Genomic DNA, 14,153 nt, shown 5'->3' on the forward strand with positions numbered 1-14,153 from the left:
AGAGTGCTGCCCATTGACAACAATGGAGAAATTATAATGTAGCTGGGACTGGGCATGAGTGTATCCACCCACCCCACAGAAAAGAATCTCAAATGGAGACAAAAGCTACACACACGCCCAGCTAGGACTGAGTCCACTCAGAAGAGAAGAGAATGGCTGGAACCCTGAACATTACTCAGCACTGCAACATTCTGCTGCAGGGCACCACTTATATATTTTTTAAAGCCTATTACTATGTAGCGTTCAGAGCACTTTCATTATTTGTTACTTAGAAACAGTTCGAATGGATTGTGAGGCAGTTATTTGAAAAAATAAAAATGGAGATTCAATTTTGCTGTACAATAACTGGCAAGAAACTCAACTCATAGAACTGTGGATATTTACACAGGTAGCCAAACTATAGGAATCTGTAGCTTCCCTGAAACAGGGGCAAGAGTGCCCGTGTACTTGGCTGTGACATAATCGGGTCTGATTCATTTGACTAGAGGCAAAAACACACCAAGACATGGAAAAAAGTAGTGGAGAGGTTACACATGTGTTGTCATCTGTCCTAATTTGGTCATTTTTTTGCAATTATATTGTGGTCCACCAGCCATTATGCTGTGATTTATATTATTTGTCAATGTGCTTTTCGTTTATAAAATTGGAAAATGGAGTAGTAGTGCATTCTTTGCAGGAGGACAAGAAGGTCCTGCAGGTGAATTATTTCTATGAGGTTCCTATACTTTGTAAAGTTCTAGCCAAAGAATAATCTTCAGGTGAAAGGTATAAAGACTCTGTTTGTACCACACCACAAGTATCAGAATTCCATTCCAAAACCTGGATCAACCACATGTAAAGCATGATTGGTAATTTAATGGCTTGCATTACATTTACCTATTTAGTGATTACTTATGAATAGACAGTGTTAATGAGTATCTGAGTTGGAGGAAGTTACATTGATACAGCTAAAGAGTTCAGGGTGACATACAAAGCTTTCCTCCATCCCACCTCCCTGAGAAAACTTCCTGACACCCCTGTGAGGTTGATAGCCCTTGTGCTGGGCTTCATAGCTGAGCAGGGACTTCAGCCTGGGTCTCCCCATTGCTGATCCCATACTCTTCCACTACATCGCACCAGCTCTCTCATAATAGCAAATTATTAACAGTGATATGCATAGAACGAGAGTTAATTTCTGATTACAATTATGTTCTCTTTCCAGAAAAAACTCCTATGGCTATCGAAAGAAGAGAGACGACAAGTTCACGGTGAGTGCGTTATGGCTAGAGGATGACACAGTAACACAAGAGCTCATGAAATGATTGACATGATACACTTACTAAATAAGAAAATAACTACTCTAAATATCTCCTGATATTCATGAGATGAATTCCAAGACTGGAGCTGAGTGAAATTTTTCTTAGGTTTTGAAGTTAGCAATAAGCAGGGTTTTACTAAAATGGAACACAATCTTCACTCCCCCCATCCTATCCATCACCCATGTAAAAGTTTTTTATAAACCCTTTTCTCCTCCCTGCCTCCGAGCCAGAAACTAGTCTGCTTTTATGGAAGGAGAAAATCCCCATAACAAAATGGACCTGTTTCTTCATGAAATTCAGGCCATGTGAATCCCTCATGACCCCCATGTCCCCCAACACTTGTCTCCCCCTTGTTTCTTTTTTTCTTGCATTGTTTCTCACCCCAGTTCCAAGCCATTTTCCTCCTTGCTCTTTTGAGGTGGGGTCTTATACAGTGTATTGTGTGTTAAGACCTTGCCCTCCATGTCTGTGCAGTCTCTCCCCCAGCAGCTGCATCTAGTTACATGGGGCATGTGTACTTCAGAATGTTGTCTTTGTATGTAATGGTAGAGCACTTTTTAAAATGGAAGTTGAGACTTGGAAGTACTCTTATTTAAAAATGGTTAAGGTGTGGCATAGTTTTTGATTTGTCTGTAATGAACCAACTAAAGACAAGGACAAGCGAGCATGCTCCCTGCATGGGAACCAGTTTCCATGCGCAGAATGGCTGCTTTCCTTGCATAAAGTAGTCAGATTGCAGCCAGGGAATCTGCACAAGCTGCTTCGCATAGCTAAATGTCACCTTCTGCATCTCATGTTTCACAAGTGCTTGAGCAGGAGCAGTGCACATGCAGTCATCAGGGGTTCTTGCATGCCTATCTGTTGATACATTCTAGTCCCTAAAAAATTGATCTTCATATCATATTGCTGATTCATAAGAAACACATTTCATTTTTGTTGTCAATAAGATTATATGCCAGTAAGTGGAAAACACAAATGATACCAATGATAGAATGGATTGATAAGGAATGGCAAAATTGACTTGCTTTATGAAGACAGAAGGAAAAAAGACAAAAGATGGCTTTGATTTTGATTTGATTTTGATTTTAATATTTCTACCCCGTCTTCCAGCCAAATGGCCCTCAAGACGGCTTACAAAGAATATAAAAATACACTAATAAAACATCAATAATACATCAATTTAACAATAAAAACAATACAATTTGTAATACAATTCAAAGTTAACACAAACTACCTCCACCCTCACTTTGGCAAAATAGGTATTGTGGACATTGGGCTACTTTGCAAGGCTAGCCACACTCTCTCAGTCATAGTCCTATCCCCATAGTTCTGGACATGGTGCGGCCCCATCAGCCCGCAGAAGCCAGGGCTCCCGCTTACGATGATGGCGGTTCTGGCCCTGGAGCCGCTGGTTCGCCTTGCGACGGTCCCAAAGGTGGAGCCCAATGGGGGGGAGGGAGAGCGAGAAGCCACCGGAGGCCTTTCCTTGCCGCGGCCTTCCTGCGTCTTGGGCCGCAGCATCATCCCCGGACAAGAAGTAAGCAGCCCCTGAGAGGAGACAGGCGCCGGAATAGCTGTCTTGAACTGGAGCGCAGGGTCTTTTTCGGGGGGGGGGCGACATCCTCCTGCAGCAAGACGTAGAGCATCCCGACAGAGTTATGGATGCCAAAGATGGAGCCATTACACCAGGTTTCTTCCATCGCGGTGACCATTCAGAACAGCCACAAACTGCAAAATCTCAAAGACACCATTTTCTGACGTTGAAATTAAGCCTAGGCATGCCAGTTTTTGAAAAAAATGGAAGCCATTTATTATTGTAGAGTAAGTTTATTAGTTCCACAATCAAAGCGGGATTTTGGTTTGGTTTGAATTACAGTATTTCAGAACAAGAATCATTGCAAAGGGCTGAAAAAAAGGTCTTAAAATGTTAACGTCAAGGATAAAACTTGTTGATTTAAGCAGTGAGCCAAGTATATATTCATGTATGTGTGTGTAAAATATATTAATTTGACCTAAGCAGTAGAATTGTATCTACAAACGTGTAGATATGTAAACATAGATGTGTAGGTATACAGACAGATACAAATATGTAAGAACTATGCAAGCGTAAGAACTTAGTCGCCAATCCAGGAGAATACAGAAATTGAAATGTATTTGATTTATTTTTTAAAAGTAGTTGAAGCTTTTGAAGAATATTATGACATGGATATGTAGTGCAGTGTGGCAGTAGCTTTTTTTTTACAAGCAGATGCTTAATGTTACTTTTAAAAGCTCATTGTCTTTCAGAGAGGCCTAATGCTGCACTGGTTTCTTACACTGTACTTTTCTCTTGCAGAGAGGACAAACACAGTCTCCTCCACCTCCAAAGCCTCCATCCCCAAGTTTTGAATTGGGACTGTCCAGTTTCCCTCCGTTGCCCGGAGCGGCTGGCAATCTAAAGACTGAAGACTTGTTTGAAAACAGATTGTCAAATGTGGTAGTAGGAACATCAAAGGAAAGAGTGAGTGTTCATATAAACTTGGCAGAGGGGGCTGCAAAAGAAGAGATCCTATCTCCCCCTAGCAATTGCCTTTTGCCTCCTTGGGAAGCCTGCCTTGCACTCTGAGAATACCCAGAATTTATCAACAGCACTTGTGAAACTTCTGTGAGAGGAGGTTTCTTGCTAGCTTGCAAATTTGACTGAAGTGGCTGGCTTTTTAATTTTGATTTCAGTAAACTGATGGAGCTGACTTAACAGACAAGCGTATTAAATAGATTTATGCCTGCTTGTGTAACTGGGCCAGAGAGGTTTATATTGACTGGATAGCCTTGCAGTGGCACAGAACTGCCTTACTAGTGGTTGAAGTAAAACTGGAACGAAAAGGGTGCAGCGGGGGGTGCTTAATATCCTGATGTGTCAAGATGTAGGTGTCAGTGTCTAGCAGCAAAGCTTATAACCAGCTGTAAAGGTGCCAGCTTCTACCCAATAAGATGAATAGTCCAATTTGTCTTAGTTTTATTTATACGTATACACCACTTAATACCAAAATAGTCTTCCTAGCAGCTTACAAGTATAAAGGTCAATTACACAAATATTAAAATATAAACATCTTTCATTAAAATATAGTACTATCAACACTGACAAGGAGCTGTCCACAAAGTTTGATCAGAGGTCTTCCCACCTCCACTGTGTTTTAAGTCATCTGTTTGGAACTTGAGACCTTTTTAGATGTTGTAGAAATGGCACCTGGAACAATTTGTAGCAATGTGGAATGTTCTTGTTCAATGTGCCAGCCATGCCCTCTTCAGGATACTCCACGCCATTCCATTCCTCCACATATCCCTTTCAGCAATCAGTCAGGATTCTGTGGACACTGAGCATGCTTATTTCTCACTTGGTTGTTTCTTAAGGTGTGGGGAGGGCAACCTGAGTTTTTTCTTTTCTTCTTTTTTTCTTTCTGCAAACGTTGGCATTCCCTCAAGCCTGTTCCCTCTTGTTCATGGATGGGGCATTTTGGCTACATAAGGATCCACACTCAGAATTGAATTTCTATTCATGTACATGATGGCTTACGGTCTGCTACTGAGCTTTATCCACTACCCAAATCTGCTGTTTATTTGATACTCTTGCTTAGAGTTAAAGACTCCAAACAACCAGGTGCTGTGTCCTGTTTGTTCAATAGGGCTTTCCCAGTAAACCCTCAAAAAAACACTCCTGAGGGTCAGGAGTCTTCCAGAATGGTATGTGGCACTGTTCAGAGGCTGCAGCCAGAGGGAATTGTTACACATGCACAAAAAAACCCTTGTGCAAGTAGAAATGCCTTCTGTTCCAAAGAATCCAAACCAAAGAATTCCTAGACTTGATATATCATAAAGTTTTTATTTCATGTTGTATGCCAAAAACTTTCTGATCTTAATGTTTATGTTGGCAACATCAAATCAGATTATTTATTTATTATTAAATTTATATCCTGCCCTTCATCCCAACAGGAGCCCAGGGCGGCAAACAAAAGCACTAAAAACACTTTAAACATCATAAAAACAGACTTTAAAATACATTAAAACAAAGCATCTTTAAAAACATTTTCAACATTTTAAGCTTTCAAGACTTTTTTTAAAGTTAAAAACACAGATGCAGACTGGGATAAGGTCTCAACTTAAAAGGCTTGTTGAAAGAGGAAGGTCTTCAATAGGTGCTGAAAAGATAACAGAGATGGCTTCTGTCAAATATTTAAGGGGAAGGAATTCCATAGGGTAGGTGCGGCCACACTAAAGGTCCGTTTCCTATGTTGTGCAGAACGGACCTCCTGATAATATGGTATCTGCAGGAGGCCTTCACCTGCAGAGTGCAGTGATTGACTGGGTATATAAGGAATAAGACGGTCTTTCAGGTATCCTGGTCCCAAGCTGTATAGGGCTTTGTACACCAAAACTAGAACCTTGAACTTGGCCCGGTAGCAAATGGGCAGCCAGTGCAATTCTTTCAGCAGTGGGGTGAAATGTTGGCGATGCTGTGCCCCAGTGAGCAGTGTCACCGCTGCATTTTGCACCAGCTACATCTTTCGGACCAACCTCAAGGGCAGCCCCACATAGAGCGCATTACAGTAATCCAGCCTGGAGGTTACCAGGATGTGGACAACAGTGGTCAAGCTATCCCAGTCCAGAAACGGCCACAGCTGTCTTACCAGCCAAAACTGGTAAAAGGCACTCCTAGCCACTGAGGTCACCTGGACCTCTAGCAACAAAGATGGATCCAGAAGCACCCCCAGACTACAAACCTGCTCTTTCAGAGGGAGAATGACCCCATCCAAAGCTGGCAATTGACCAGTTACCCGAACGTGGGAACCACCAACCCACAGTGCCTCCATCTTGCTAGGATTCAGAGTCAGTTTATTGGCCCTCATCCAGTCCACCATCGAGTGCAGGCAGTGGTCCAGGGCTTGCACAGCCTGTCCCGATTCAGATGTTACGGAGGAATAGAGCTGGGTATCATCAGCATACTGCTGACACCTTGCCCCAAATTTCCTGATGACCACTCCCAAGGGCTTCATATAGATGTTAAACAGCATGGGGGACAAGATGGTACCCTGCGGCGCCCCACAGCACAACTGCCAGGGGGCCAAAAGACAGTCACCCAAAGCTATTCTCTGAGAACGCCCTGGAGATTACCGTATTTGAAATTGGGAAGTAAGACTCCCCAGCTAAGGCCATTGTATTTTTAATGTTTTTTATTCGGTGGTGTTGATTTTTAACATGCTGTAAACCACTTTGATGTTTTGAATGAAATAGCAGTATACAAATATTTTTAGAAATAAATAAAATAAAAGTAAGATCAGTGTTAACTCCCCTGCGACTTGACCTCCTTGGATTGTATTCAAGTCCTACTCAAAGTAGACGCATTGAAATGAATGAACCTAAGTTAGTCATGTCTTAATTTCGATGGCTCTACTCTGAATAAGACATAGTTGAATACCATCTCTTGTTTTGAGTCCTCTGGAGCTTTAGCTCTGTGTATATATATCTTGCTTTAGTGTACTGTGACATACCATGGTCTGAATTGCTTTATTTGAGGGGAACTGGTCCCTCAGGGCTTGGGCTCTGTTGGCATCTTTTTTTCCAGTTATGCTTTTATACAGGCTTTGAGTGTATTCAATCTTGTTGAGTTGAAATACGTTTGAAATGACCCAAAGTTCATTTTCTTCAGAACCTCAGCGTGGCTGCAAGTACAAACACTATTCCATCAGGAATTCCTCGAGAGCCTTTGTTGCCAGTTTCTTCTGCTCTTCCTGGGACATTTGAAAGGTCTCCTTCCCCATCCCAGCCTCCTGAGTAAGGACTTAATTATACATGGCTTTAACTATACTGCTCTGAATCAGCAGTTTGCATTTTCCATCATCAACAGGTTAGGTGTGACCCTGTGTGAATAGCTCTTGAACAACTCAATCCAACAACACCCCATGTGCGACCTACAGCAGTAGTTTAGAATTTTATTTTTAATCTTGCATGCTCAAACGCTAACTTTAAGCTTGGCTCTCAGTGATGAACAAAGATCATATGCATGCATCCAGGGCGGGAGGAGCTAGTGATTGTTGGTTCCCTGCAAAATACAGGTAGACTCTCTTCCCAACTGGAGTACTGTACACTACATGTTGCCTTTAGTGTGTTGAAGGCAAAGTTGAATGTTTTCCATTAGAGTCACATGTTGCTTTGTACCACTTCGCAGTGACTCCAAAACCACGGACAAGCAGCAGAGAGAGACACAAAATAGTGAAAGACTTTCTTCTGTACTCACTACCGCTTGTAAATCAGTACAAGTCAATGGGGCTGCTGTAGCAGTAAGTGCATTTTGACTTTTATAAAGGACTCCCTGTTTGATTAGTACCTTCTATGTTCAGCTTTTAATGTTTTGATCAGAGCTATTTCCTGCCATTTTTAAAAAGCCAAGAAAATTCCAAATGGCTTGAGTTGCTAAGAAGTTGAGTGGGTGCAGAAAAGGAGAGCTCCAAATCTGTTTCCGGTGTTTTTATGCATGAGTATTATCTATTTCAAATATATCTGTCTCCTTGTGATTTATTTGAATGCTGTATGAATGAGTTCAGTCAATCTGTTTTCTTGGCATTAGTGGCTGACTCTCATGACCACCAAGCAGTAAAAACTCTGTGAAAATCAGATGTCCAGAATGGCCTGAAATATGCTGTGTGCTCTGCAGCCACCATGCTGCTTAGCGAGCTACCTTTTCACAGGTCTGTCTCATCAGTGTGGGCACATATTTGTTGCACTAGAGGTCTCATGTACCTAACTTGTTTAAGATATCTGTCACATTTACTGTCCTGCAGAGCTGGAGCTCCAAAGCTTCTGATGGATGCTGCATGTTCTCTACCTCCATTGTCAGAGGCAGTTTGCTTCTGAATACCAGTTGCTGGAAACTGCAGGAGGGAGAGAGTTGTGGTGCTCAGGTCCTGGCTCTGGGCTTCCCATAGGCATTTTTGTAAACCACTTAGAGGTCTTTACATTAAAGCAGCATATAAATTTTATATATAAAAATACAAATTTTGTTAAATAAATCTGGTTAGCCACTGTGAACAAGATGCTGGACTACATGGGCCACTGGCCTGATCCAGCAGGCTCTTATGTACTTGTGACAGACAAAAAAATTAAATCATAATAAGTTATCAACAAATTAAATCGAAATAAATAAAATTAAGCCCCCATCTACACTACATATTTAAAGCAGTATTGCACCAGTTTAAACAGTCATGGTTTCCTCCAAAGAATCCTGGGAACTGTAGTTTGCTGAGAGTTGTTAGGAGACTCCCATTCTCATCACAGAGCTACAGTTTCAGGAAGAAGGGTTTAAACTATTAAAAACATGTTGGAACAGAGTAGTTATCACCAGTTTTCTGAACATCCAACATAAATGTTGACAATAACTTGTTGAATGCTAGGAATCAAGAATCCACCATGTCAGTCTCATGCGCCTGACATCTGTTTTTTCAGCCCTATCTCTGATTGTTTGCTCATGTGTTGTGCTTGCCCACACCTGCACTGTTCTCCCAAACAATTATCCCAAAGACTGCATCTGTATCTCCAGTATATTTTTATCATCATCTGAAAATGTTGTGCTTGCACCATGTATGTCAACTACTCAAGCTGTTTCAACTCTTTATTGAGAGAAATTTATTTTTCCAAGTTCTTTAACAGCAGCTCTGCCTGTTGGAGAATTAAAAATCTAAGCATTGCTTCATTCACAAATATTGAGGCATGATTGACACACCTGGGTAGTTAGTTACTTTTGATCAATATATACTGTTCTAAACAGCAACAACAAAAAATGTCACTATTGTGCCATAGCCGTGTCCTGTACTTTCTGTCTCACAGGAACTGCGAAAGCCTAGTTACGCGGAGATCTGTCAGAGGACAAGTAAGGACCCACCTCCAGTGCAGCCCCCGAAAGAACAGAAGCCAAATGCTGTCGTCAGTGGAAAAGATGAAAAGAAGCCCACAGAAACCCTAGAGAGAAGCAAAGAACCCCCTCCTGTGAAGTCCAATCCAGGGCAACCCAAAGACCAGAGGAGACAGCCGTCAGGACGCAGGTCACCACCTCCAGTTGTTGGGAAGCGCCTGACTAAAGAACAGAGCACCCCTCCCAAATCTCCTCAGTGAAATCTGTGCTTAGGAGGAGGTTCCAGAAGTTCTCACCATGAAGTAAACCCTTGTTGTCACTCAGAATACAAAGAATGAGTTGCTGGTTAGGAGCTTGCAGTTCGTATTATGTATATGAAATGCCTACAAGGCATTTTGTTTCTTTGTAAAATAGATTGTTCCTCCAATTCTCTTGTTCCCCCACCAAATTCCCCTTGAGCAAACAGTCTACACTGTCAGGGTTTAATTAATCTAAACCTTGCGTTTAGATTGGTGCTGAACTGGAGGTAATCCCTAAAATCCTTTTTTTTCCCCCAGAGGGAAGATGTATTTATCTGGGGGGGGAATCAAAATTTTTATTAAGCCTCCGTGTGGCTGTGTGAATGCAAGCTCTATCTAATGAGTATTTTTCCTAATCTATTAAGCAGAATTATGCTGCTGTGGTTTTTAAGTAACTGGTCCATAAGTACTTATCATCTTTTTTAAAAAGTCCAGAAGGCTAATAGCAGCAACTATTTTTAGTGTAAAGAAAAACAGTTGTTTTATAAAGCAGTAAGACAAGTTTGATGTTCTTTTTTCTTTTTAAATTCTGGCTGCTGTACACATCAGCAAATAAATTACACTTTTAAGTGTAAAAATACATCTGATTCTTAAATACGTCCAATTCTAAGGTTTAAAATTCAATCATTTTTTTCTTGGCTAAATGTGAACCTGATAAAGATCACCTGTGAAATTTCTCTAAAACATTTATTTTAATGGACTGCAAGCAAGTAACCAGCTTCTCAATCCAGAATAAAATTGTTTCTTGAAATTCAGGAAAATAAAAAACAAAGCACATTGTGAATAAAAATAAAATAAGTACATACTCCCTTATAAATGGCAGGTGCCAGTTAGTGGCTGTTGTTCACAAGATGGCACAATAGCACTCTTGTGAGGATGATCTCAATTTTTCCCCTCAGCCAGAGGAAATTAATTTTGAGTCACTACTGTCCTTTCTGATTTACCCCAGTGCTCTGTGTAGGTTTTTAAAACTATGCTCAAAGTGCTCTTTGAAAGAGTTCAAATCTTAATCAGCCTAAGTGCTGACACCTTTCTGTACCTGCAAACATTGGCATATGGATTTAAATTTTTTCAGTCCATAAGATAATGGAGTTCTTTTTTTTTTGCATGTGCATATATGGTAAAGGAAGAGATTCCTGTTTCTGTCTGGGGTGAGGTTTGTCACGCTTATTTACTTTTAGAAGTGACATGCTTTCTGAAGGACAAGGATGCACTAAATTAACAAGTTTCTAATAAAGTTGACTATAAATTATTTTTGTTTTAAAATGCCTAAAGTTTTTCTTTGAGTGTATAAGCAGCAGATGGTTTGGATGAAAATGTTTTCCTGCTGAATACAGTTTATTCCACACAAAAAGAGGTTTATTTAAACAACTGATTTTTTTAAAGAATTATTTCCATCCAATATTTAAAGACTTGAATTTTATTTAAACTTGAAAATGACTTTGCCTTAACTTTTGTATAAGACAGCTTAGAGTTACTGAAGTCTGACCCCCTGAAGGGTTAGTGTAGGTGGCATATACAGAATTACTCAGTCACAGTATGTATGTATTGTCACTGGTCTTACTGGGTAAAACACACTGTAGTACAGGAAGTAGTGGCAGTTTTTGTAATATACCTTAAAAGATCTTAAGCAGTTGATCTTTTTCAAAATGTTGAAAAATCTGTAAATGGAAATAGTCAATACTGTATTAAAATATGTGCACTTGGAAGTGTGTGCTTTTGCTTGTACAGGTGTAAATAATCAGAACATATAAAAAGGTACCTACCATTAAAAACTGATAAAAATTATTGATATATTATAAATGTTGCTGTTGAGCTGGATGTAGATAAACTAAATGTTGTGGTTTGAATATTACTTTAATTTGTTTCCCCCCCCCCTCGTTTCTTTTACTTTATTCCGGTGTGCTGAACTGATTCTGCCTCTTCACTGCAAAAGGGAATTGGAGAAAGTCTGTCTTAAAAGCCCTCACCTTTTTAAAAACTCTGGAAGTGTATATTTCAACAAGTGTGAAACATGGTTATGCAATGTACTTTTTCAACTTTGTCTTATAAGCTGTGATTTTTTAAAAACAAACAAACAAACCCTGAATTGGAAAGAAATAACATTGCAAAAAAACACAGCCCCAAAGTTTACTCAACCACTCCTAGGCCAAAATATTAGCAAGTACATGTCTTGCATTTGTTTCTTCGTGAAATACCTAGGGCAGTTGAATTCTTAACATAGGTTGCTGCTATTTTAATTGTCCTTTTAAAAATAAATACACCCAGTCTGCTTTTTGCACTGCATAATTTAAAATAAGCAAACTGGGACCTATTTTGTTCCTTCCTGGAAAGGACACTTGGAAAATTCAAAATCACCAAACTGGGACTGTTGTTGGGTTTTAATGTTTTGTCCTTTACCCAATGAGCAGTGAAAATGGCAGCTAGATTGGGATATAGTTTAGGCCAATGGTAAGATTTCTTTGTTTGCGTGTTGAAAGCGTGAAGGAAACAGCTGCAAACAAAATGGGAAGTGGCTGCAGCAAGTGTACAGCAAATCATCACAGCCAACTTAATATATGTAGACCAGCAGGTGGGTTTTACTGTTCTAATGCATTCTGCTGCCACTTGTACTAGGTTAATACACTGTAATTCTCACACAAATAACAGTCTGTGTAAAGAGTTTAAAACTTTACTGCAATAGCTTTATCATTTTTTTTTAAGTGTCATGCCAAATAACTTCTCCAGTCACTTTAATACTTTCCTACTCAGATAATATGGGGCTCCTGGAACAGAAGTTGATATTGTACTGAGTGTTTTACATACAGCTATTCAAATCTGGTGGTGTTCTTGTTTTTAAAGACCTCCCCTGAAATCTGAGTTGCAGGTTACAATGATAGAACCCTCTTACAATTTGGCTTTTCTTTGTAATTTGTAGGATTGCTTTGGTGCTCTTAAATGATTTTTTTCCTGAGGCTGTTTGTTCAAGAGACACATTTAAAAGCTAGAATTTTGTTTCTGAATACTTGAAATGTACAACAAGTTTCCACCTTGCTGCCCCACCTCAATTTTACAACCTGTCACAGAGAAAGTGATAAACTTGTCAGGCTCATTTTTTAATTATTTTTTATTAATTTTTTGATTTTAATTTTTGCTGCCTCTTACCTAAACACACCCAACCAGTGGGCAAAGAAATGCCCTTACTTGTAAGTGTTATGCAGTGTATCATGAACAGCCACTGTCTGTAGGAGTCTGCACCAATCTCTGTATCCTTTTCAGCTTGCTGCAGTTCTGAAGTGTTGTGTAACCTATTACACTGATAGCAGCAGACAATCGAAGACACCTGCAAGGTAACCGCTGCCAAGTCACAAAACAGAAGATGTAATATGGAGGCCTTTTTCCCTTAAGAGTGTTCGTTTTTGTTCTTCTTCCATTTAAGACTGGAATCAAGCTTACATGTAAACTATTGGTAATTTAAGTTTCCTTTTTGTGTCATAAAATGTACAACTGTCTAAAACTGTAGGTTATGAAAAAATAAAGATTTGGGCACTGTTGAATTTCTCTTTTTTTAAATTAAACTTCTTACAACAGTATTTTTTCACTTCCTTTGTCTTTGCGCCCACTTATGTGTAGTCTTACTGGTTCAAAGGCACATACAAGAAGTCCTTTGGCTGCAGCCATAGGTTTTTCATGAGTTAATGCACTTTAAGAGCAATAAAAGCTACACCAAAACTGGACATCTTGCCCATTTTTTGTGAGGAATTTGCTGTTGGAAATTTTACCTTTTACCTGTTACCTTTTGCAACCAAACTTTTCAGCAAAAGGAATAATACAATGCAATACAGGAATAATACTCTGCCGTTGTTTTAAGGGGGGGGAAATGTGATGTTCCTATATTAATGTATATATGGTAAGTGTTGGTTGTTTAGAAGATACATGGTAAGTGGAGTGAAAGGAGGGGGAATGAATGGGCAGTAGAATGCTAGATGATTGGCTGAGTGTTTAAAATGGCTGAACGTATAAAAGGAAGAGAGAGTGGAATCGGGGGGGGGAGAAGAGAAAGAGTGGGTTGTTTGGTGGGTTTGAGAGAGTGGTTTACCAGGAGAGAGTGGAGAAGGAGGGGGGTGGAGTTCGGATTAGTATTGAGTAAAACCATATGCTTATGTGCCTTAAGAAGAAATCTTGTTAATCTTGTTAGCTTTGTTATCTTTAATAAATACTTAATTTGGTTTACCAAAGGCCTGATCCTTGGCTGGGGTTTCACAGACCAGAAGGGAAGGGAAGGTAATGACCAAGGCTTAAGGGGAACTGTAACAAATGGTGGCAGCGGTGAAGAGAATAACAATACCAGTATTCAGAGTCTCTGGGAATACTAGTATTGGGACGTTACTGGTGGTTGCCTAGCAGGGGGATCTGTTGAGATCTGTGCTAGAGCGGGGAGAGAAAAAATAAAATAAAGGACAGTCCGGACTGGTGGAGTCCCTGGTGGTGCCTAGAGACGGGCAGTAACCACGAGCAGGTAGGAACCTGACAGGGAGAGCCAGGGAAGGGCGTCACACAGCCATGTGACCAATCAAGTAAGTATTGATGCCCCACCACACCCTCTGCTACTGAGATAGCTGGCTACTGTTGCCTGTCCTCTATGGGTCCTTTAGAGCTGCTGCCTCGTTGACATGTGCAACTCATGGAAGTGCC

The 14,153-nt window shown here is 40.2% G+C and overlaps 1 protein-coding gene across 2 annotated transcripts in view; it reads left to right on the forward strand.

Annotated features, from left to right (window-relative positions):
- LARP4B (La ribonucleoprotein 4B) overlaps positions 1-13,015 on the forward strand; it is a 76,380-nt gene extending 63,365 nt beyond the window's left edge. Inside the window, exons 13-18 of one of the 2 annotated variants that reach the window (XM_061586160.1) lie at positions 1,202-1,247; positions 3,634-3,798; positions 6,982-7,106; positions 7,501-7,612; positions 9,156-9,482; positions 11,416-13,015. In XM_061586160.1, the coding sequence (XP_061442144.1) occupies positions 1,202-1,247; positions 3,634-3,798; positions 6,982-7,106; positions 7,501-7,612; positions 9,156-9,440 (733 nt within the window). In that variant the 3' untranslated portion in view covers positions 9,441-9,482; positions 11,416-13,015. Of the gene's footprint in view, positions 1-1,201; positions 1,248-3,633; positions 3,799-6,981; positions 7,107-7,500; positions 7,613-9,155 lie in introns of both variants that reach the window. The other variant, XM_061586159.1, reaches the window with a different exon arrangement.
- Positions 13,016-14,153: the final 1,138 nt, after the last annotated feature.

The sequence above is a fragment of the Rhineura floridana genome, chromosome 10 (genome assembly GCF_030035675.1).
Source record: "Rhineura floridana isolate rRhiFlo1 chromosome 10, rRhiFlo1.hap2, whole genome shotgun sequence".
NCBI classification, from domain to species: Eukaryota; Metazoa; Chordata; class Lepidosauria; order Squamata; family Rhineuridae; genus Rhineura; species Rhineura floridana.